Source organism: Meles meles, chromosome 2 (assembly GCF_922984935.1).
Source record: "Meles meles chromosome 2, mMelMel3.1 paternal haplotype, whole genome shotgun sequence".
Classification (NCBI taxonomy): Eukaryota; Metazoa; Chordata; class Mammalia; order Carnivora; family Mustelidae; genus Meles; species Meles meles.
Window position 1 is genome coordinate 26,255,821 of NC_060067.1, and position 20,930 is coordinate 26,276,750.

General features: G+C 37.4%; 2 protein-coding genes across 30 annotated transcripts in view; one reads left to right on the forward strand and one right to left on the reverse strand.

Annotated features, from left to right (window-relative positions):
* Window positions 1-7,956, forward strand: part of LNX1 (ligand of numb-protein X 1) — a 176,251-nt gene extending 168,295 nt beyond the window's left edge. For all 4 annotated transcript variants that reach the window (XM_045998320.1, XM_045998321.1, XM_045998319.1 and 1 more), the window contains 2 exons: window positions 6,793-6,951; window positions 7,330-7,956. In XM_045998320.1, the coding sequence (XP_045854276.1) occupies window positions 6,793-6,951; window positions 7,330-7,465 (295 nt within the window). In that variant the 3' untranslated portion in view covers window positions 7,466-7,956. The remainder of the gene's footprint in view (window positions 1-6,792; window positions 6,952-7,329) is intronic.
* FIP1L1 (factor interacting with PAPOLA and CPSF1) overlaps window positions 7,539-20,930 on the reverse strand; it is a 76,561-nt gene continuing 63,169 nt past the window's right edge. For all 26 annotated transcript variants that reach the window (XM_045998350.1, XM_045998347.1, XM_045998339.1 and 23 more), the window contains 3 exons: window positions 16,257-16,470; window positions 9,645-9,782; window positions 7,539-9,027 (listed from right to left, as the gene is read on the reverse strand). In XM_045998350.1, the coding sequence (XP_045854306.1) occupies window positions 8,880-9,027; window positions 9,645-9,782; window positions 16,257-16,470 (500 nt within the window). In that variant the 3' untranslated portion in view covers window positions 7,539-8,879. The remainder of the gene's footprint in view (window positions 9,028-9,644; window positions 9,783-16,256; window positions 16,471-20,930) is intronic.

A 20,930-nucleotide genomic window follows, 5' to 3' on the forward strand; every position in this document is an offset into this window, starting at 1 on the left:
TATTTATTTATTTATTTGGTAGGCAGAGATCACAAGTAGGCAGAGAGGCAGGCAGAGAGAGAGAGGGAAGCAGGCTTCCTGCCGAGCAGAGAACCCGATGTGGGGCTCGATCCCAGGACCCTGGGATCATGACCCAAGACGAAGGCAGAGGCTTTAACCCACTGGACCACCCAGGCCCCCCTCTTGTAAAGTTCTTATATAAAACTTGAGGAAGCAGCTGGGTTGTCATTTCAGTGAGATGTTAACTAGAGCTTTATGGTGAAGGCATTACATTGTATCAGACATTTCAGGAACATGTTTAAGGGAAGCCTTACTAAATGGCTAAAGGCAGAAGTTAAATATTCAAAGGACAGATAAGTTGGGGTTTGCACACCTTCAAAGGATTGCCTTACAAATTCCAAAAGCATGATTTAAATGTTAAGTATTAGAGTCACTGAAGATGAAGCACCGTAGGATTAAATGAATGAAAGTAGGATGTTTGGTTTTAGTGCATTTTTCCTGAGGGTGAAGATAGGATGATCTCTCTGTATTTTTTTTTTTTTATTTTAAAGGAGGTTTGAAAAAACATCCCTGTCTCAAATACACTGACCTAGATTCCTTTTTGAGCCTTTCCTAGTTGATAAATTATTTTTTAAAATAAGTATATTTTTAAACAGTTGAAAATTGAACACTGGAGCGGTTTGAAAACCTTCAAGCTTTTTAGAATGGAGTCTGAGAGGAAGAAGAGACTGTCACTTTAACATTAAAAAAAAAAATCTTTCTGAAACCAGCATCTATGAAAGTAGGTCATTTCTAAAAAAATGTTTTGTGCTTGAAAGCTATTCGTCATGAGTTCAGAGCTCCTCACCGTGCATTCGTGTGAGACAGGACAAATACGAGATGCTTTTTACTCCAAGTACAGCCACGTGAATGGCTTCCTCTCCCTCCACTCTTTGTCACTTGGCCTGAGGCAGCAGTTCTCAGCTCTTGCCAAAAGGAGAGTCTGGATTGGGTTCCCTTCCTCCGACGGAAGTAGACAGGAAATGTGAGATGATACCCACACAGACAACACCGGTGTTCAGTCACCCTGGCGGCCCCTGGTCTGCTCGCAGTGACATCATCACAGTAGACTAAAGGCACCAAAGCGGAGATCTACCCTCCCAGACCCACTCAACAGAGGTAATCGCGGTTACCAATTCCTTGTGCGTGTTTGCAAGGGAAGCCTAGGTCAGAGGTTGGCAGACTTTTTCTGGAAAGGGCCGGAGTTGAGGGTTTGAGGGTCACGCTCTGTGTTGCCAGTACTCAGTTCTGCTGTGTGGCGTGAAAGTAGCCGTCAGTATGCACACGAACGGGCTTGGCTGTTGAGTCACGAAGACAGGCGGTGGGCTGGGCTGTAGTTGGCTGGCCCCTGGTCTAGGTGTCTGTGTACACAAGCACACACAGTTGTAGTGCACACACTCTGTGTACCATGATTTTTTTAAGAAAGGTTTTATTACTCATTTGCCAGAGAGAGAGAGAGAGTACAAGCAGGGTGAGCAGCAGGCAGCTGGAGAAGCAGGCTCCCAGCTGAGCAAGGAGACCGATGTGGGACTTGATCCCAAATGAGCCACCCAGGCGTCCCAGAGTTTTGTTTTGTTTTGTTTTGTTTTTAAGTCTTAAGAATATACTCTGGGTATCATTTCACGTGAGTACATATCCAGCTATGTTGTTCTCTTCTGTGGCTGATAGTTTTCTGTTGTACAGCTGTACCATGATTATCGAACAGGTTCCTTTGGGCAGCAAACATTTCAGTTGTTTTCCATCTCTGCTTTCACAAACGATGCTGCAGTAAGAATTCATAAGGAACATACGGGGTAGCCATTGCATGACTGTGGGGTCCACTCGCCATAGAGCTGGTTACGGAAACCACAGGGCATCTGCCTGGCCCTGGGACAGGCTGCCTGGGTATAAAAGTATTGGATCACACCCTCGGTACAGGGTAGGTTTCGCATCGCTGTGAGCGAGCATTGAGTGGCGGTGTGGACAAATGGGAGGCCCATCTCTTTCTCTGTATGCGTGGCTTGTCCTTTTCACGTGATTATCAGACGACTGAGATTTTGGGTTCTTCTAGGGAGCCTAGATATGTATTTATCTTTTAGGTTTCACGTTTTCAACGTTTTCTGTTGAATCCTTTTCAACTCTGTGTATTTCCTGTGCTTCCTTCGGGTACTGTGGTCTGCCCTGCATAGTCCTTACTGTAGCTTATCCTTTCTGGTTTCTATGTTCATTTTGGCGGTGCTTTTATTCTTCCCTTCCATGTCTTTCCTCTGTCAGCTCATTTCTTCTCTCATCTCACATCTTCCTGGAAATCTTACGTCTCTGCATGGATCTCAGATTTACAGAGGAATTGTTTCAGCAGTATTTTAAATTCACAGTAATGTGGTTGGTTATAAATTTCATTTTCTATGGTAGCGTTTTGTTTCTGTGGCAGCATTTTTCTGGTGAGTGGTTTTTGTGTTACTGCTTTTGCTGTTACTTTTCCTCTTTTCTGTTGTCCTGCGTGTCTGCCTGCTAGTTCTTTTAAAATCTCTGACTTAGGTAAGTTTTTCCTGGACCGGCCGTTGGCTGGGGGTTCATAAGGGGAAGCAACCAGGGCCCCCTTCCAAGTGGTAGCAGTGTCTCTTTAGGACACGGGGGTGTGCTGCCTCACTGCTCTCAACCCAAGTTCAGCAGTCCACGTCTCTCCCTTCCACCTGGGCTGCTCCCTGGACGTACGGGTTATCTGTTTGTTTTCTTGTGGCCTCACGGGTGCCCTTCTCTGTCAGAGTGGGCCCAGGGAAGCTCTGCCAATGGCCAGCCTGCCCGTTTCTGGTGTTCTGCTGTGGAGTGGGTATTTTGGCCGTCTGAATGGGCTGCTCCCTGAAGAACCCCAGCTGTGGACAGCCTTGCTTCGTCTTCCCCCTCTTCCTCTCCCTTCCGCAGTCAGTTCTCCCTCGTCTGTAGTGACCCAGTTTTGTTTCAGCTGGCATTTGCATTTCTGTTTCCAAGTCTTCTAGTTACCATTAGAGTAATATTTAAAAGCAGAAGAGGAAACATAATCTTCACTCTGCCATTTTGAAATCAGAAGTATGTTCATCCCGGCATCGTTCAGACATCCTTAGTACTCCATTATACTCCTTTATCAGGCTCTTAGCTAGTTTCAGGATGTGAGCATGTAGTCGTAACACTGCTAAAATTTTTATGGATGGGAGTATCTACTCACATCTCTAATCTTGACTATAGAGAGCTTCAAAGACCCCAGTTTTTCCCCAATTGATGCAATACCATTGGCTTAAATGTCTCAAGTCATTTGGCTTGATTGATGTCCTAAGAATTTCAGGCCATTTGTCATACCGACCAAGTTATTTGTCTGAACTGCTATAGACTGAGGCTAAAAATAGATAATTTTTTTGAATTCACAAGGACATTTCCCTCCAAGTTATCTATTTACTCAAAAACATCTTCCCCTTATAATTTAACAGATTTTGAGGAAACCTATTTGCCGTAAAGTATGATTCAGTCTGTTACCCAAGATTGTTTACCAATGCAGAAAAATGGCATGTCAGCAGGTCTAGAAATAGGAAATCCTTTTCTGGGACATTGTAATCATGCCCTCAGGTACAGTCCAACACACAGAATGAATAATCATGAAGAAGATAATCATACACTGAACCAGCAGCTGCCTGTTCTGAACCAGTGGGTGTCAGGTAGGAGTAGCAGAGAGAGTAAAAGTGGGTTATACAGGACAATGCAAATACACCTCACCCTTCTCAGTGGTGCCTTGTGTGCCAGGAGTGACCCCTGGGCAGCAGCTCCAGATGGGGGCTCTAAGCTATCCCAGTGATTGATGCCATTCAACTGAAGGGGGATGCAGAAATCACTGAAGACCTCCTGCTTTATCTTCTGTTGGCTTTCAGGCCCAAACTCCACATCTGGAAGTCTTTCAGAACATGCTGTCATCTGGACTAGTATGATAGAGGAGAAATGAGTTAATATGTATTACTCTTATGCAGGCAGAGGGTGCTCTGGGAACCCAGACAAGACTTTGGAGTGAACTAGTGAGAAGAGTGGCAACATTTTTTTTTTCTTTTTACAAACCTCTTTAATGTTTGAACAAAAGATGCCAGGACTCTCACATCTACTTCTGCAGTCTGTTGCCAGATCACCTATCATGTGTCCTCTGAGCTGAAATCCTTATAAGAAAATGAGACTTTTTTAACAAAGACAAATGTCTCACTATTCTGATAAAAGTATTTTTTGACCTCTAGACTCCCTGAAAGGCACGTACATGGGAACCACACTTTGGTGTGGTATAGGGGCTCAGTGAAATTTTGAGGTCCTCTGAGATAAGGGGAATCCTTAAAGAAGACTGAGAAGGAACAGCCAGTGAAACAGAAAAATATACAACTTCTCGAGCAACCCAAGACTTCACCGTAGTCCCTAACGTGGAGTTGATTTTTTTTTAAATTTGTTTATTTTTTTCAGCGTAACAGTATTCGTTTTTGCACAACACCCAGTGCCCCATGTAATACGTGCCCTCCCTATTACCCACCACCTGTTTCCCCCAACCTCCCACCCCCGCCCCTTCAAAACCCTCAGGTTGTTTTTCAGAGTCCATAGTCTCTTATGGTTGGCCTCCCCTTCCAATTTCCCTTAACTTCCTTCGTGGAGTTGATTTTTGAAGTAACCATAGTTTTCTCATTGGGAGAAATTACTAAACTCCTTGCTATTCTTTAAACTATGCCAACTCTTCTTCATATGAGGCCTAAATTTAGAGAATGAGTTCAGAAAAGGAAAAAAAGCTCACACTGAGAATTTAAAGTCACTTAATATTTCAACGGTAAACCCTGAACATCATTGATCAAAGCCAGGCTCCATATTTCCCAATGGGGAGTGAAGTAATTCAACTTGAGAAACAAATGCCCAGTACTCATCCGTTCCAACTAACCAAGGTCTGACTGTGAAAGGGTTTAACAAACTGAGTTCTTGCTGCTACAGTGAAGTTGAAATATACCACACAAAGGAAGGAAAGTACTTAATGAAAAAAATACTAGTAATACTGCCAGCCACTTGAATGCATGGTACAGACGGCATGGTTTTTGTCTGCTCTGTTTACTAATCTCCCAGGTGCCTACAGTATGGTACACTCAATAAACGTCTCCTAAAAGATGATCTAAGCAGATCATCAATCATCAATGTTGGGTTGAAAATTTTATCCTGGACATAACTTTTAGATGCTGTGGTTTATTTATAGCTTGTCCACATGAAATAAAATACTCAATAAGAATCAATGTAAGGTACGATGTGATACTTAATGGAAAAAAAACAAAAACAAACAAACAAAAAAAACCCAGTGGTCAAAGGAGTAAGAAATACTTGTTTCAAGTATTGTCCTATGTACCCGTTTATGTTTTAAGGAAGCATGGTTGGAAAGTGTTAAGATAGCTATTTGCTCATGATGTTGGTAAGAATCACCCAATTCTTCATGTCCTTTCCCTCAAATATTGGGCACAGGAATGAATGTAACGCTCTGGTATTTGGAGAAGTGCCAATTACCTGCTTTGTATACGAGCACTGGGTGAGCCATTACATAAATGTGCTATCTGACATACCACAGCTCCTACAGGAGCTATTGATTGACATCAAGTCTGTGAAATACAGCTGATGAATATTTTACAATCAAAATATAGTTTTTATTTAATGAAAATCATTCTTCAACTATCAGTGAAAGAAACGGGTTATTGTAAATTGTATGTGACAACAGATACAAAACAAAATTGAACTGAGTTTTACCCCTACATTCTAATTTCAAGTTGGAACCAGCAACACTAGGAAAAGTCACATTATACGAATCAACAAGTCTGGTAACAAATGTTAATGACCAACTTCATCACTTAACAAAACCTTTCACAAGAGACGTTTTATTGGTTTTCCAAAAAGCAGTTAGTATTTTAAGGTACAGCTTATAAACAGAACAATCATATTTTGATTTTTACCAATACAAAAATGCTAATTTTCTTTCAAACCAGTTATTGTACTGGGAGATTTTAGTCAAATCCAGTTCCTGACAACACTAGCTGTCACAATAGCAACAGTTTACACTTCGCCTGCACCTATCTTAACTGTTCCAGCTGCCACTGGTTATTAAGAGTTTCTTCCATCTAGTCTATTTTAGGTGAGGATTCTACTCAAAGAATACCTGTGGCCTCTCCTTCTCCTATTCCTTCTATGACTTCCTATTCAGTTTACTATTTGTTTCTCCATTATGACTTATTCTTACAATCTTTATTCAATTTCCATTCACTTTATGCCTGCATGCTTCTCTATAACCTACAAAACATGTAGAACTACATTTAAAGCATGATTTTTCAAAAGTCAGAACTTTGGCAAATGCATTATTAGGGTTAGGTTTAAGTGTTTTTTTCACTGAGATTAATCATTTAGAGGATTTTTGCCTTCATTAAAATTATATTCACAACTAAATAAAAATGTAATATTGCTAAGTATGCTTGAATTTGGTTCATCAGTAAGGACTTAGGCCTATCCAGTTTGTTTAATAGAAACAGAACCTAATAGTATTTTTTTAAAAGGGCGTATAGCAATGGAAAACAATTCAACTAGAGAAAGGCCGCCAACAGCACAAAGGTCACTGGGTTTTGACAATTTTGAGTGAAACCCATCCAATGCTATTTAGCCTGAAAAAATGTCAATAAAGAGAATTGGAGATGAGTCATAATTATTCCCTAAGAGTTCAACTTAAGTGTGCAGATCTATTGCTTACACATTCTATTTCAGGTACCTGTATAACTGTAAAGATGTTATATTACGGAGAAACACAGCTGGAAGTCTGGGCTTCTGCATTGTAGGAGGTTATGAAGAATATAATGGGAGCAAACCGTTTTTTATTAAGTCCATTGTTGAAGGAACACCAGCATACAATGATGGAAGAATTAGGTAATAATGACTAGTTATTACCAATATTTTGTTTTATATATGCAAAAGGTTGGCCCCTTAGAAATAATGCATGTACTATAAACCTTGTTTTATTGGTTAAAAAAAATGTACATAGCATTCAATTTCTAAAAATTCCTTGGTCCCGTACAGCAACTTCCTGCACTTTTAGCATCCCTTCTAACAGAAGCTGACTGGAGAGTTTGCACGATTTGAGGGGGTGGGGGGAGGGGAGGAGAAAGTCTTAATTAGATATTCTTCATTAGAATTTTATGTAATTAAAATTGACAGTTGGAGCAAAAACTAGGACCACCAAATACACTTGCACTGACTTTGGCTATGGATCAAAATGTTAATCATGTGTCTTTTTATGCCTTTTAGATGTGGCGATATTCTTCTGGCTGTCAATGGTAGAAGTACATCAGGAATGATACATGCTTGCTTGGCAAGGATGCTGAAAGAACTTAAAGGAAAGATCACTCTTACTATTGTTTCTTGGCCTGGCACTTTTTTATAGAACCAATGATGGGTCATAGGAAAACAGAAAACTACAGATAAGCTATGTTGAAACAATGTATTTATCTTGTCAGTTTTTATTTAAAGGATACACTGTAAAAATGTAAACTAATGTCAGGAAAAGTATGATCTAATGAAAGCCAATTACACCTCAGAAAATGTAATTCTCAAAACAAACTCTTATTAATAGTTTTTATTCAGTGTGGAGGATTTCTCACTACTCCACAACTTTATTTTTCTATTCATTAAAAAGCTCTTAAACGGCTGAGATCATTTGTTATTCCCCCACTGAATTCAAATCCTACAATTAAAAATTTGGCATATGCTGAGGTCTGTAAAGGGTTTATTATGGGCATTAAAAAAAAAAATTTACAGCCAGAGGATTTTAAAAGTACATTGCTGAAAAATGTTCCTTTCATCAAATGAGAGATATTTTTCAAATTATAGCTGTCTTTTAGTATGTGATATTAAATTCATTTTTATTTATCACTATTTAAAGGATCCTAGTAATTCTTTCAAAACCATGTCGTTACCATCACTGACAAATACATCCCAAGGTTTATCCCTAAAAATGCTCACAGAATTATGAACTTGTATTCTTAGATCTAATGGGAAATGACTAATCTAAAGCTCTTGTCTTTTCATTCACAATTAGCTAGTAACTATATCAAAACTCCACATGCTGCTCAACCAATGAGCTTTGGAAAAAACATCAAGAAAGGCCAAACCAGCTTGACCCCAGCTCACAGACAGCCATGAGGCAATTCGAATCTGTGTCACAGTGACGAGGCTTTGTCTCACGCCTGTTACAGAAACTGCCCTCAGGGCAAGTTACTTCACAGACACCAGCCAAATGCCTTTAGATTTTATTAATTTTTTAGAATACGACAGTTGCCTGTTTAGTTATACCATGAAACCAAATTGAGAACGCTGAAAACCTATCAAAAAGTCGTGATATCAAAACTGTATATGAGTTCTTGAATATGCTAAGCAAGAGCGCCACAGCAGTACTGGCAAAATACTCAAGAGATGCCTTTTCCTTTTGCAGCGCAACCTCTTGAGACTGGTATTTGATTAGCTCCAGAAAACTATGGCCAAGGTGCAACCTTGACCTTTATCAGCTCCCCTGTATGTACACAGCTCTTTAAAATTCCCTGCTGAGTGACTCATTCACATTACTTTCTTGGATATAAAGTCATTGCTGTCTTTATTTTTTTAATTTATTTTTTTAAATATTACAAGACAAAGATTTTTAACTTAACATGAAAAATTCACTCTTTTATTTTGAGAAAAAAGTTAACTTTTCATACTAACAGAACAAGATTAAAGGTAAATTTCTTAAACATTATCCAGAAAAATAACAAGATCTATGGTACATTTCTGGCCCTAATATACACACAAGGCTAGAGCCGTGCCTATTCGGCTGGTGCGGCTTCGGTGCTCTCCTGTTCAGGGGCGGGCTCACTGCCAGCTTCTTTTCCTTCTTTGCTTCTCTTAGATTTTTTGTGCTTGTGTCTCCTGTGACTGTCTCCTTCTTCACTTTCATGGCGACGTCTACTGTTACTGAAGAAAAAAAAAAGGTTTGTTCTTACTGTTTAAGTATATACAGAGTGACAAAAATCAACCCACCCAGTCTAGGTGAATTTTCAATACAACAATGGGTGTGAAGTAATCCATTCTTTTTCTCAAACACATTTAGAGGAGTAATCAGCTTTTTATGTGACTTTTATGGTATTTACATTACAGGCTCACCTTCACTGATAGTATCCTAGCTTCTCAGAGCCCATAGACTTTATTCTGAAAAACTACTACAAATTAGAAACTGAAGCACTAAATCAGAACAGAAAGTACTTTCTAGGGTTGATTTTAGGCAAACAAATAATAAGCATACAATCTGACTATGAGGTCCTGAATTTTCTTTGATTAAGTATTAGTATTACTGGTTCATATGCTAAATCAAGCCCTCTCCCAGTAAGATAAGCAGTCCCAGTACTAACTGCAGTCTTGTTAGATTTAAAACCCTTTGTGGAGCCTATAAGGAACCAATTATTTCAACACAGTATTCTTAATCTTCCAATTAGGAACACATATGCTCTACTAATTATTTGGAAATGTTTTTACTTTCTGAGGGCCAATCAATTTCTCCCAGTTTCAAAGGAATTCACTATAAAAGAGCAAACCTTCGAGATGACTTGTGTCTGGTTTCCTCTTTCTCTCTGTGTCGTCTTTCTCTGTGTCGTTCTTCTTTCTCTCGACTTGCTCTGTGGCGCTCATAGCCTCTTTCTGCATATTCTCTGTATCTGTATCGTTCTTCGTCACTGAAATTGGAATAAAACCTCTTTATGACAATTGGACTGTTAATTCTAATGACCTCAAACTACAAGAGATGTAATCTGAGTCCAAACCAGAAGCCTAAGCCTCCGTATTATTATCAGCATCTTATACAGAATAGGTGCAAGTAAGTATTTGTTGAATTGAGAGGAAAACAATGCCATTCCCAAATTAGTACACATCTAATATAACACATAATTACATATTAAAGGTCCAGCTTTGTTTTGTGCTTTCACAGTTATTGAGTAGAAATTTTACATAACAAATTTTTTTTTTCCTTCAAGAACTGGGAGCCGTAACAGACTTAAACTTTAATCAGCTTCATTTTCTTTCCTTCCTTTTAAAATTAAAAGCATGTTTATATATCTCAGACTTCTAACCAAAATTCTTTTAGAATCTTTGTGTGCCCAAGATTTTATAAATAATAAAAATATCTGGTTCGCAATGGCTATGTAGTGGAGAGTAGATAAAGATGCTTAAGTTTTTCAATCACATAAAGAGTACACTGTGCATCCAAGGAAGAGACATTAACAGAGGGACATCAAAGCAACTTCTACAATACCCACACGAAATGTAGGCAGAACACTACCTGTGGACTGACTGACAGTCTGACATCCCAATTACTTATTGTGCTCGCTTCGGCAGCACATATACCAATTACTTATTGCTACAGCTCTGTGTGTGTATGTCTGGGATGGGGGGATTCACATGGCTGAGAGCAGCAAGTGCATACCCCCAGGCCGTACCTCCAATTTCCTGATTTTGGATAGAATGAACTGGTTAAACTGGGACTGATGACTAGAGTTAGATAGTATTTTTTTTAACCTTCCTAGACTTGTCCTCATTTTGTGTCTCCTCACTTATATTCTGCTCCCAATCTTTCAATTTTTTTTTTTTTTTTGGTTCAGCACAGAAGTCAACCTTTCTACAACCTATTGTCAGTAACTCCCTTAGATTAAAAATATTTTAGAGCACTATGTACTAAAGAGCTTTGGTTTCTAGAAATGTTTAATATAAATTAAGTCCGCAATCTGCATGACGCATCAGGCTGTTAAGGCATATGAGTAGAAGTACTGGACAAAGAATGAGGTGAAAGTACAAGCCATATAAAAGAAAAAGCTTAATTATGGTCTCCCAGCAAAAGTAATGATTCAGTAGTGCTACACCTAACAACTCCTATTGCTGACCAAGTTCTTCTTGCCTGAAATACATTCTTCATTCAACAAATTTTAAAGTATTCCCATGTATATATACGTGTGTGTGTGTGTGTGTGTGTGTGTGTGTGTCTGTGCATATACACGTTTTTTTGCATTTGGACACTGGAAGCATGTCCCCTGAAATGCAATGTGTTACGACAGGCAGCAGAGTAGACCAGGGACCACATCCTGATTCTATTAGTGACTACATGTGTGACCTGGGGTAAACTACTTAACCTTTCCTGAACCTCAGCTTTCTCACCTGTAAAACTGGCAACAATCATTTTCAAGGCTGTTTCAAGGAGAACTGGCAGTAACATTTCTAAAGTGCTTAGTACAATAGGAGGCCCTCAGTTAGTGGCAGCTAACACGCAGGCTCCCCATCTTCAGTCAAGTGAATGCTAAACTTTTTTTGGAAGTGGAACCTTTTTGTAAAGGTGACTAACTCTGTAATAATGTTTCTGAAGTAGAATTACCATGACAAATGAATATTATCATGAATAGTATCCTTTAAAAAATAAAAAAAAATACGAGGCCCTCTTGGTAACAGATTTACAAACTGGATTTACCTAAAAATAACTAAGGCTATTTTATTATCTCAACTTGTCATTTGTATCTCTCTTTTCCTTCTCAACTTAACACCAATTCTTCTTAGATATGAGGCCTTTAAGATTCTGAAGACAGCCATATGATGATAGCCATACTTGAAGGGTGGTAAAAGATTCGGCCTTATACACAGAACATGAAGGCCCGTCCTTCCATCGCCTTCTGATCGCAGCTGCAGCACAAAGGTTTCTCTGGGCCTGGAAATCATTACAGCTCATTTCAAACACCCTACAATGACCGGCCTTCTTTCTCGCCCACACTTAACAGCCTAAAAACCAGATGTTGAAACAGGTCTATGATTTTCAAAACAATGACCCTATAATTTGTAAACAACACATATGATATGCCATATTGCAAAATGTCAGTCTTTAGGAAAAATGGCCCTTACTTACAGTTCACTGGGATTTCCCAGAGAACACTATACCTGGGATAATTCCTAACAACACAAAATTCCTCTACCTTTTGCCTCCTAGGCCTTGAACTTTTAGTCAGACTTACGTAAACATTGATTCTTGATGCCCTACAGCTTAGCAATCTGGAAATCAAATATTGTTAATCATTAACACTTGTAGTTTCCATAAAAATTAAGTAGCACTTGTGTATGTGTGTTTGAAGCTGAAGAATCAGAGAACTTAGTTTCAAATATTCCATAAATATTGTATTATTTATGAACACTAGCAAAGCATTTCATTTTAGTCTTCTTTCCTATCAAGTTTACATTACATACTTTAACTTGTGAACATGTATATTCCAGAAACAGCCATGCTATCTCAAATATTTCATTTGAACTACTTTAGAAACGATTCAACTTTCTGAAAGTAATGCTCCTGCATATAACAGAATCATGCACTATGTGGCTACAGTTACCAGCACACACCCCACCACACAAACATAACACTATATGCATACACACACACTTATGTGTATATATCATACCTTTACTTATTTATAGTCAATAACATTTTATTAGGTGCCTTCAATATATAAGTCATTATTAGCAGCTATAGGAAGGAAAAACATTAATAAATCCTGATTCTTATGGCACTGTTTTTTTTTTAGGTAAAGTTTCAAACTACTAATCAGTCCTAGTCACCTTGAATAATATATGCTTAAATCGGTAATAATAGTGTATGATCATTTCTGTATCCTCAGCACACAGCTCTGCACCTGGTACATAACAAGGATCAGAAAATGTCAGTTACATGAATGAATGAACTGCCTCCCCCCACCCATAAGAAATAAACCTCATAGAGAGTAATAAAGATAATGAAAAGTAACGGAATTTTTAAACTACCTAATTTCAAGATTGGAAAGAAAATATTTTAAGTAGTATTTCAACCACCTTTTCAGTTGACAGAATTGCTCTCTACCACTGTCTTCATTTCTCTATGTGTCCATTTCCTCATGTGCCAAGTTAAAATTTAGATAATCCCTAAGGACCTTTTTGGATTAAGAAGTCTATAATTGCATGATCACATCTAACAAAACAAATGCTGCCTGAATCACGTACATGTTCATATCCGGAACTGATATATTATTCATCACATCTAGCAAAATCAAAACAGTCTAAGTACATTTCTTTATCTCATCCATTAAAATAGCTGGTATAAAAACATTCTGATGCATTTCATTCCACACAGTGATGGGACCAAGATTGATACGTTAGTGAGATGCCAAAATTATTGCTTTGATAGTCATAAAGGTTGATTTCAAAACCTGTCTAAACCAAGTTTTACTCAACAACTTTCAAAACTGTTTCTTCTCTACTATATTCATCTTCCTCCCCTGCGATGTGTTAAGTCTTTTTTTCACTGTGTGCCAGGCGTTAATGTACAAAGTGCTCAGACTACAGAATGGGAGATGCTGGTCAATGCCATTGCACAGGCTTGCTAAGAAACACAGGCTTTAAAGAAGATACATTACTTAGGGAGCATGTGAAGGAAATAATTCAACTTTCTTTTGGGTTCAGAAGAGCTCACAGAAGACAGACATGAGTTGGACCCTGAAGAATGACATTTGTGAAGCAAAGAGGAGAGGAACAACACAAACAAGGAAGTATGAAATGACAAATTTTCAAAAGAGCAACCAGCTGAACACAGCTAAAACTTGGGGTATACTGGCTTAAGAGAGAACTGGGGTTAACGTGTAGGAAGGTGTAGACTCGGCAGGGAGCCCACTTGGGATTCTCTCCCCCGCCTCCCCCACTCTCACGCTTTAAAATAAATTTAAAAATGTTTTTAAAAATGTAGGAGTATGTAGTGACCTGAACTTGTGGATCATAAGAATTCTGAATCATTCTCTAGGCCAGCAGTACATGCAGTACTATAGCAGTATATGAATTCTTTCCAGTAGCACAAGAAATTTTAGGGAATTAACCTCCAGATCCACAACTTCTGTATTCGTTCTTAAATCTAAACTGCTTAATGATACACCAGCACCTTCACTAATTTTACTATGATACACTGACTCAGGGTGTGAAAACCATCCTGGCATTAAAAATATCTAATTTAAAATATTAATGTCAGATCATTTTATTCAAGTAACAGTAAAGCTTTATAAGGCTTTAGGTCTTCCTATCTTACACATTTTTCTGTCAAGGATAAACTACAGAGTAAGAAACGGGGGTATTCTGTATCCTGGGATGTTCTAACTTCAGATAGTACAAGTAGTGTAACAATTCTCCTTGCCCTAGTTCAAACAAACAAAAAAAAAACAAAAAACCTACACAAGTCCCTTTGAAGGAAAGCAAATCAAAGTGTTGAGGGGCAGCACCTCATATTTATATACGTGAACAGAAAGATTAAGTCAGACTTCTCTGATAAAAATGGATGTGATGTAGCTGTCAGGCTCGACAAGAGCTGTCTCTTACCATCTAAGTTATAGGGTAGCTATTTTCCATAAATGGAATGGGGAAAAACTGCAATTCATGACAATAAATACTTAATACATATAAAGATGTTTCATTTTTTAAGGACTTTTTGCAAAGACGTATCAAAATTAACAATCCCTTCTGAGCATTTCAGTCAGATAAGATGCACCTAAAAGAACAGGAACAAGTTAGAAGTCTTTACACTAGTGTTGGAAAAGCTTCTGTGTTCTTCCATGGACCTGAGAAAACTAGATTTTAAGTCCTGAAGGTACTGGGTTGAACTGTATCCCCCTACGAAAGATCTGTTCAAGCCCTAACCCCCACCATCTGTGAATGGGACTTCATTGTGGATGCAGGGTCTTTGCAGCTGTAACTACGAGGAGGTCAGACTGGATTTGGCTGCACCCTAGTCTAATGACCGGTGTCCCTATAAACTGAGGGAAATTTGGACGCGGACACAGAAGGGAAGATACAATATGAAGACACACACAGACAAGGGTGACACATCTATGAACCAAGCAACACCAAGGGTTGCTAACCGCCATGAGAAGCTACGAGAAGGGCATGGAAGAGACTACCTGCCAGAGCCTAGGAGACAGAACCGTGGAGAGGAAATGCCTACAGCTCCAGGCTGCCGGTGTGTGGTGCTTGCTGACCGCGGTCCTAGGAAGCAGTCACGCTGAGTAATAAATACTTATACAAAGCAGGTTTCCAATTCTCCGCTTTCAAGAAAGTTGAGTCATGGCTGACAGGGCTGTTAACTATGTAATTGTGGCATATCCCTGAATCTAAAGGTGTTCAAATAATTAAATGACAGAGCCACAACAAAATTCCATCAATCCTCATTGAGGTATTGTATGTGAACAAGGTTTCTCAGTGTTTACATGCTATATACCTTTTTAGAAGAAATGTAATTAATGGCAAAGTCTGTTTTTTCCTAACAATAGTAATATTCACTCATGGACACATAAATTAACTGGGGAAGGTGGAAGATCCTTCATAACATTAAGGGATATAGTTCCACTAAATCATTTTCAGAAGTTGCATTATCTTCATATGTAAAAGTAAGTAATAATTAAAATCAGGGGAAAAATTTAAAATACTTCATCTTAGATTCATTTTTAGACATTTAAACTTACCACAGGTATGCTGCAGGAAAGATGGATAGAATGAGCAACTAAAAAAATACTGTTCTTATTTAAGAGCAAAACTACTTATAGTAGAAAAAATGCAAGGGAAATGGCTCAGAAATAAGAATTCAAGCACAGAGAAATGTAAAATTTCTGATTGTTAAGAGAGCCTGTTACATGCATTTTTAAAAAAATGGATGATGATGTTTAGCAAGTTACTATAATGTTCTTAATCTACTGGATATGTTTAAAAGAGTGATGATTTTATTTTAAAACTGTAATGTTTATAATGAATGGGAAATTATATCTCCATTGCCAACTATTTGAACTTAAGATGGAAAGATAAAAATATTTTCAAATTCTTTTAAGGAAGAAATAAACAAATTGAAGACTGTTGCTTTACATGAGGGAAAGCCTCTATCAATTAAATAAGCCTTGACACTTTTAAAATGATGTTATCTCCTGAGATTTTATTCAGGAAGGTAAAATTTTATCTCAGTAAAATTTTTTGAAAAAAATTTAAAAATTAAATGGTTATCTCCTAGGAACTACTCTTAGAGCAATCCTTCCCTACCTGAACTGGATCTTCCAACCTGGCACCAAATATAAACTCTCTGCACATGAAACACATGTGTACAAATTCCCACACACTCAACAAACCTGTTAAAAACACTTGGTGTAGGACTGTGATCACGCTCCCGCTCTCTCTCTCTGGTGCGTTCTCTCTCTCTGTCCCGATCACGGTCTCGCTCCCGGTCTCTGTCTCGGTCTCTATCTCGATCTTTCTCTCTTCTTGAATAATAGTCCCACTGCTTGCTGGTATCCACAAGACTAGGCCATGAAGGAGCAGAACCAGGAAGGTGGGGAAAGGCAACTAAAGAAAACAACAATTAAAAACAAAAGTTATGGCACTTAAAAAAAAAAGACAAAAAAAAAAAAAAACCTACTGAAAAGGACAAAACTCCCATCATAATTGCTTCATTAGATTATAACAGAAACCTGTTTTATAAATAGAAAAGGTAAGTAACATATGGTGAATACCCACCGTTTGGGGTAATATCCAGAAGCAAACCTTACAGACCTAATATATACTCTTCATTTGTCAAGATGAGCAGGAACCAGAATTAGATACACCACACACTTTCCAACCAAAAACATAAACCAGACATCTTCAAAGTGTTGAGAGTAAGTAATGGCCAACCTAGAAATGTGTCCTCAACAAAATTAAATCTCAAGAGCAAGAATAAAAGGCATTTTTAATAGACTTGACTGAAAGAACTTCTATGAGATATACCTAATACATTCCAAGAGTAATCATTAAAATAACAGACACAGAATGTACCATTTCAAAACAATATAAGGAAAAACAGAATTTTAAAAATCACCTGAAAAACTCAGTTCAAAAAGACTTGGAAAAGGTAAGGGTTAGAGGGGACAAGTTTGATGAGTTCAATAAACACAGTAATTCAAGAGACTCAATTCACCAGTTAAATAATAGAGCTTGTTGATTTGTACTTTTAAAAAATATAAACAAAATAACCCTCTAACTATATTCTAAATATAAGAGACATATAAACACACAAAATGGCTGAAAGTAAAAGGAAGTTTGGAGGAACAGAAAACACCAACTCCCCCCATCTCCAAAGAAGCAGCCTGATTGATGACAAAACAGACCCACACTGAAAGGCTACCTGGGACAGAAGGGCTGAGGACAGGGAATGGAAGATGCAGCTCACGAAGCAGACAGAACAAATGAAACTTCCAGGCTTTAATTTTTAGAGAGTAAAAACTAACATGAATACAGATAAAAATAGAAAAATCTACCATAATCATGGAAGATTAATATACTCTCAATTATTGCCACTTGAAGAAAACAAAAAAAATTCACTACAGATATAGAAGATTTGAGCAAAACACTTTCAACAGGGTTGATTTAATGGACATAACATAGAATACTGCCCATAACAGCTAAATAATAATCACTCTTCTCAAGCACATATGAAACACAAAAATATATTACATACTTTTATACAGTAAGTATAATAGACGTTTCAAATTAAAGACCCATTTCTGAAAACTCGGGGGCCAAAAAATAATAAATTTCAAATCACTTAGGAATAAACATAAAAATATAACATATCAAAAGTGTAGAGATGCAATCTGTTCTGGAGAGAAATTTAATCTTAAAAACACTACATTAGAAAAGATGGAAAATTAATGAGCTAAAGCTTTCAAAACTTAAGAACTTGGGCACAAACAATAATCCAACAGAAAGGAGATAATGAAGATAAAAGTAGAAGTAAACAGAAAAGAACCATACAATAAGAAAAAGTTGAAAGGTGGTTTTTAAAGATTAGACAAATAAAGCATAACAATATTCTAACAAGATTAAGAAAAAAAAGAGGCCACATAAACAATCAGAACCAAAAGGAATCCCTACGTACAGATGTTGCAGAGATGAAAGAATACAGAAAATATACTTTATACCAATGCTTTTAAAAACTTGGCTGAAACCGACTAATTCCAAATAAGCAATCGGTAACTTACCAAGAAGAGACTCAAGAATGAAAAGAAATCTTGACTACTCCCCTATGAAAGACACTCATCAGTAATTTAAACCTTCCCAAAAGACTAGATGCTTTTTACAGGTGAGTTTTGCTAACTTATAAGGTACAGACCATTCTATGAACTTCAAAGAATAGAAAAAAAAATTATTCCCTAACTTATCCCATGTGGCTTATATAACATTAATACCAAAACCAGTGAATGTGCCACACTGACAGATTAGAGAAGAAAAACAATAATTTTTATTATTATCTCAGATTATCTCAGAAAGCATTTGATAAAACTCAATATCCATTCACAGTTTAAAAGCTCTTGGAAATTTTCCTTGATCTAGGACTTTCCCTGATCTAGAACTCCACCAATAACCAAACAGTAAAAGCCTAATAATAAAATGTAAAAGGATTTTCTTTTTAAAAAAAAAAAAAAAAAGGAGTTTTCTTGATTAGCATATATACTGTATGTATAAATAAAACAAAAACTAATCCTATTTCTAAATACAAGTAAATACAAACAGAACAGGAAGTTCAAATGAATATATCACCTAAAACAGCAACAAAAACATTAGGTACGAATGACTAAATCTAAGCAAAGATATGCAAGAAATGCTTGGAGATAATTACAGTACTTAACTGAAATATATTAAAGAATATTTCCATAACTGAAGACAGTCCCTGTTCATAGATGGACTCGATGCTGTAAGATATGATTTCCATACGAACTGATCTAAGCATCGATGCCATTCCAATATGATTTAGTTAGAGCAAGGACTCTGGAGCCAGGCTGAATGGTTTCAACCCCTCATTCTGCCACTTACTGTGTGATATTGGGAAAACTACTGAATTTGGCCATTCTTCAACTACTCACAGAATAATAACAGTATGCCTACTTTATAAGGCTGTCAGGACTATATGAGTCAACAGTGTTTTGTCTAAAGTAAGCAAATATAAATGTAAGTTATTAATCAAAATTCCAATACAGTTTTTCATGGAACTTCCAAAGCTGATTTTAGAATGAGTATGTAAGAGCAATGGCCCAAGAATATTTCTGAAGCTAAATAGATAGATTTTGCTGAACCAGATAACAGATTTATTATAAAATTCATAATTAAAATCGTGTGGCATTATTTCATAGAGTTAAACTTCAACAAATAATAGTAATAGTAATAATAATAATAGTCTAGGAAGCCAAGAGTCAGACTCAGGCATACTTGGGACCCTGTTCATGAATGGATAGGACATTGTACATCCCTCAGAAAGGACAAGACTATTCAACAGATGATACTGCGACAATTATATCTTTACTTCATAACACAGGCAAAGATGAATTCCAGATGGCTTAACACATGAAAAACTATATTTGCAAACATTTTTTGGGGAAAAAAATTGGAAATGGATAAAGTCATAGTCAAATATGAACCCAATTAAAATGTAGTATGACTTTACATGGCTGATGAAGTGCAAGAAAAAAAATGGTAATTTTAAGTTTATTTGCCCTAGGGATCTTCTCCTTTCCAGGGCTCAAGTGTTAGAATTATCTCTATAGCATACAATAGTTACATAGTCACAATAACGTAAATATGGCTTATTGTTTAGCTTTTAGAATAAAAAATTTATCAGGGCACAGATAGTTTTGGTTATAGGACAGATAAAAACCTTTTTTCCTTTAGAGATTTTATTTATTTATGGGGGAAAAAGGAGGGAGCAAAGGGAGGAGCAGAGTGAGAGGGACAAGCAGACTCGGTGCTAAGCACAAAGACTGACATGGGGATGGATCTCAGGGCTCTGAGATCAAGAGCCACGTCGAAACCAAGAGTCAGATGCTTAACCAACTAAGTCACCCAGGTGCCCCAAATATAAATGTTTCTAAGCAGAAGTATGGCTGACCAAAGCTGATCAGCTTAGAGGTAAAGGCTTAGAAATTTGCACCGTAATAGGTACTGACAGTACATGAAACCAAGGGCATGTATATTTAGAAAAAAAAAAAAAAAAGGGAGGAACAAAAATAGTGATATAAAATCATTGCTAGGGAAAAGAGAGGGGTAGTGAGGGTAAGCATGCAAAATACACATCTATCAGAGGAGGAGGATAAAAGATGGTAAGCATAGTTACATAAAACAAGAAACAGGGTAACAAGGCTTATGGAAAAATGTCATGCAGACCATAAGAAGAACTAAAAGCCATCAAAAATGCTTTTCTCTTCAGTTCTTCGATAATTCGACAAAGATTACTTTTTAACTAGGTCTCATTTTATAAGCGCAATCTTAATATGCACATCAAGAAAAATCAGTATTTCCATCTACAATTACGTCACAGTGTTTGAGAATACATTTCAAAATTCTTAAATAAATTAACAAAGGTAAAACAGAATTACTAACAAAGAGGAAGCTGTATCTGTAACCTTTTTTTCTTCAAAAAAACTTTTTTAAAGATTTTATTTATTTATTTGACAGAGCAAGAGCTCATGCATACACAAGCAAGAGGAGGCAGAGGGAGAAGCAGATGCTTAACTGACTTAGCTACCCAGGCATCCCCAAAATTTTAAAAAATTGAATTCAAATTTTTTTTTTTAATATTTTATTTATTTGACAGAGAGAAATTACAACTAGGCAGAGAGGAGGAAGCAGGCTCCCTGTGGAGCAGAGAGCCCGATGCGGGGCTCGATCCCAGGACCCTGGGATCATGACCTGAGCTGAAGGCAGAGGCTTTAACCCACTGAGCCACCCAGGCGCCCCTGAACTCAATTTTTTTAGCTGAAATATATTTGACACAT